Source organism: Drosophila albomicans, chromosome 2R (genome assembly GCF_009650485.2).
Source record: "Drosophila albomicans strain 15112-1751.03 chromosome 2R, ASM965048v2, whole genome shotgun sequence".
In the NCBI taxonomy this organism is placed as follows: domain Eukaryota; kingdom Metazoa; phylum Arthropoda; class Insecta; order Diptera; family Drosophilidae; genus Drosophila; species Drosophila albomicans.
The window spans coordinates 33,696,827-33,700,805 of NC_047631.2; the positions used below are offsets into that span (position 1 = coordinate 33,696,827).

Consider the following 3,979-nt stretch of genomic DNA (forward strand, 5'->3'; position numbering starts at 1 on the left):
TTGTGCTGTTAAAACTTTTGCTCAGCTGAATATGCATGAGTGTGTGTTTGGATGTGTGTTTGGATGTGTGTGATACACTCACACACACACTTATGCTGATGCTATCAGTTGTTGGCTGATTGCGGTTGCCCAGCTTGAGGGTCATTTGAAGCTCCTCTTCTCTCAGTCGAACTATTCAAACGACACTTCAACAAAGGCAACTTTAAACTGAGCTGAAATTATACTGCCAAAACTTCTTTGACTACCCATTTTTTTTTTGCTACTCCATTCTTTATTTTATGCGTTGTCTGTGTGTGGAGTTTTTTGCACAGGTTTTGTTAGCCAAAAACTGCCGTCAAGTTCATAACGAGCAATATCTTTTTATTGGTTCTCGCATGTGCGAAAAGGAAAAACCCCTTAGGCCACTAAAAACGAAATTTACATTTTTATTAAAATTTCGCCAGCGAAACTAAACACGCACGTGTATTGAAATTGAATTTGATACTGATTTTGGGTTTGTACTATATTGTATTTTCATAAGGGTAAATATAAATAGAATAGGAAATCCAATTAGCAATCGAATCATTTGGTAATGAATACATTTTCTCCCTCTCCAACGATTTGGTTACTCAGGTGTTGTTTTCAATTAAAGCAATCAGCCCTTAAAGCGGCCTCGGCGGTTGCCTTGTTAAAGGCAATAACTTGGCTAATTTGATCGGGAGATATCTCAGAGCTCCCTCCGAAGAGGTCGAATTGTCGATGCTGCTGCTGCGTGCCACACAGCTGCTGCTTTCTACACGCTTTGAATTCATTTTCAACTTGGCAATATATCTACATATATGTATAATAAATTTCCATTTGCCTTTTCCTTCCTGGCAACGCCCACCAGCCTCCGTAGAGAGAGAAGCTAGCATAGGTTCTTACTGGTTTGTGCCGCCTTAAACATGTGTTTATGGGAATGAATAGAGAAAGGGCAGAGGGAAGGCAGCTCGCTTCTCTCGCTCTCTAATTCGACTTCTAGTTTGTGTGCTTGTTGTTGTTGCTGTTGTTTTGCCTTTTGTTTACATATTATGTACATATTTTTTTGGCCTCTTGTTTTGCACGCGGCCTGATAAGCGTTGCCTCAGCTTCGCTGCTCGCTGCTCGCTTATCAAAAGTTGCCCAAGCTGTTTACTTGAGCAACAATCTGCTGCCCAGCTCAGTTTCAGTTTCCAGTTCCTCATTCTGAGAGACGCTTTAAGCGCATAAGACTTTAATGCGACTTTAATACATCATTCGAAATTGCTTCGGGGGCAACTTCTGCTGCTGCCTGCTTCTTCTTCTTCTTCATCTTGTGAATTTCAAATTCAAAATGCGGCACACATTTCGATTGATTTTCTTGTACTGCTGCTGGCTCGTCATCTTGTTGCCAACTTTGTGCCACACACGTAAGCCAATACGTCTCTACATCTCTCTCTATATAACATTTAGTATTCTTACTATATGTATTGGCATATTTACACAGAAAGAAAAATAAGTGCTAAAATCAATAATAAAATCTTTAATAAAGATTGTTTGTATGTCAAAATTGAACAAAGAAGCTTCACTCTTAAATCAAGATCGAAAATCTACAAAATGTATTGATCAATCTTGAAATTTAAGACGATAATATTGTTTCAAGAATGGAAAAATCTTAAAATTGAAGCAGGAATGCCAAATCTTAAATCAAGATCAAACGTTCTAGATTAATTCTAGATTGAATATACTTGATTTAAGATTGTATTTGACTTAATATTCTAATTTTAAAGGAGGAAAACTCCAACATTTAAGAAACAAGAACACAATTATTTGTTTATAAATAGAAAAGTTCTTAAATCAAGATTTGTAATATTCTTTTCAATCTAGAATAAAACAATCTTAAATCAAGATTAAAATTAGATGTTTTTAATTTTAAAATGCAAATTTAAATCTTGATTTAAGTTTTAACTCAAAAATCTTATTTCAAGCTTGTTTTTTTTTTAAGATTCAAATAATCTTGGTTTCAAACTTTTTTGATCTTAACAAGAACAATCTTGAAATGAAGATTTTTATGTTGAAACAATGTTGAATCAAGATTACAATTGGATGTTTTTAATCTTAAAATGTAAATTTATCATAAAAATAGTGATTTAATTTTTTTTAGCTCAAAAATCTTATTTAAAGATTGTTCTATTTAAGATTGAAAATAGCTTGCTTTCAAATTTGTTCGTTCTTAAAAAGAACAATCTCGAAATAAGATTTTTATGTTGAAAGAATCTTGAATCAATAATAAAATGGGATGTATTTAATCTAAAAATGCAAATCAAAATCTTGATTTAAGTTTCTTTAAACTCAAAAATCTTATTTTAAGATTGTTTTTTTTTAAGATTGAAAATCTTGATTTCAAAATTTGTTCGTTCTTAAAAAGAATAATCTTGAAATGAAGATTTTTAGGTTGAAACAATGTTGAATCAAGTTTTGTATGCTAAATTTCTCTCTGTGTATGTAGAGAGCAGCTGCCAGACACCCGACAAGACTGTTGGCCAATGTGTGCACTTTAGCTCCTGTCGTTTTGTGCTACGCCAATATGCGATGTACAAGGAACACATGCCGCCTGCCATAATGCGCTTCCTGCAAAGATCACGCTGCAGGCCCAAAGTTGATGGCGTAAGTTTCTCTTTTTTTCGCTTTTTTTTCTTTTTTTGGTTAGCGAAGCCATTAGCCTGTCTAACAGTCTGCCTGCCTGGCAACAATAACAATCATACTAATGAAATTCTTTTTTATACTTGAACGCATGAAAAACCTCAACCTCAACAACGACAACGAAAACGGCAACAACAAAGTATCATTTGTGCTGCGAACTAAAAGACGTGATTCCTGCGAATGCCAACTCAAAGTTAAAATGAATTTTTGTGTGTATCAACTTCAAAGCACATGTGTGTCTATATATAGTATAAAGATGCGTGCTTTGATCTGCATAATTTCAACTTTAAAGCACGGTCAAAAGTTTTATGTGCGACGCCGCTGCAATTATGTGAATCAAGTGCAACTTGGCTGGCGTCTTTTGCATATAAAAATCTGATGGCACATCTTTTATAATACTTAACAAAAAACTCAACACTTTTGTACGATATTGTTTGGCTGCGCACAACAAAAGCGGCAGCCACAATTTCCTTTTAATTTAAACAATCAACAAACATAAATTTACATAATTGCCGAAATATTTATATGTTTATTCATAGCACATAAGATTAAAGGCGTTTTAAGATAACTTTAAACCCGTGTCAATATCAATTCACTTTTTTTTCAGCTGGAAATACACAAACAGAAAAAAACAGTTTCAGTCAAAAGTTGAATCGACATTTGATTTTTACTCAGAACTGTGGTGGCAACCCTCGTCGCGTCTTCTCTCTCAGTGTTTGCTTTTTTTAATGTGTCAAATTTTAAGTGACATTCACGGGCCGCTAAATGGCCGTCTAAAAATCACGCAACATTAAAATGATTTATGCTGAATAATTTGAGTGTAAATGAAGCAAAAGCTGGTCAGACGGCAGCCAACAGCAGCAGCCACAGCAGCAACATCAGCCTTAGCAGCAACTTCAGCGGTTATTCCAGGTTTTACCAACATACTGTGGAGGTCTTTCTCATCTCGGACTGAGGCTGGAGTCCAAGTGCGAGGCGTTGAAATGCAGACACCTTGTGCGCGCACGTCGCTCGAATTTCATGCTTAGGCTGTGGCTGCTGCTGTAGTTGTTGCTGCCTCTGCTGCATGCAACATGAACGCGCCGCCCAGTCGCTGAAATTGCAGACAGCGCCCAAATGATAAATGGCCTAAAAGCACATTTGAGTCGCCGTTGTTGCTGCCACTAATTCTGTTGCGGCTGCTGCTGCTGCTGCTGTCCGCTGTTTGCTGCTTGCTGCTTGCTGCTGATGCTGATCTATTAGACAAACGCACGCCCAAGGCGGCGGCTCACAAGCGTATCTGTTGCATGAACTGGTCGAC

At 36.6% G+C, this 3,979-nt stretch overlaps 1 protein-coding gene across 1 annotated transcript; it reads left to right on the plus strand.

Annotated features, from left to right (window-relative positions):
- The first annotated feature begins 1,183 nt into the window (after positions 1-1,183).
- LOC117575018 (uncharacterized) lies at positions 1,184-3,121 on the plus strand. The gene is made up of 3 exons (XM_034259097.2): positions 1,184-1,406; positions 2,486-2,643; positions 2,820-3,121. The coding sequence occupies exons 1-3, from the start codon at positions 1,331-1,333 to the stop codon at positions 2,880-2,882; spliced, it is 297 nt and encodes a 98-aa protein (XP_034114988.1). The 5' UTR covers positions 1,184-1,330; the 3' UTR covers positions 2,883-3,121.
- Positions 3,122-3,979: the final 858 nt, after the last annotated feature.

What these genes read in the sequence shown, in the direction of transcription:
- LOC117575018 (XM_034259097.2), top strand. Translation starts at nt 1,331, where the DNA reads ATGCGGCACACATTTCGATTGATTTTCTTGTACTGCTGCTGGCTCGTC. An exon ending in GCCAACTTTGTGCCACACAC is followed by an intron (nt 1,407 to 2,485) that starts GTAAGCCAATAC and finishes CTGTGTATGTAG; the next exon opens with AGAGCAGCTGCCAGACACCC. An exon ending in GCAGGCCCAAAGTTGATGGC is followed by an intron (nt 2,644 to 2,819) that starts GTAAGTTTCTCT and finishes GCAACAACAAAG; the next exon opens with TATCATTTGTGCTGCGAACT.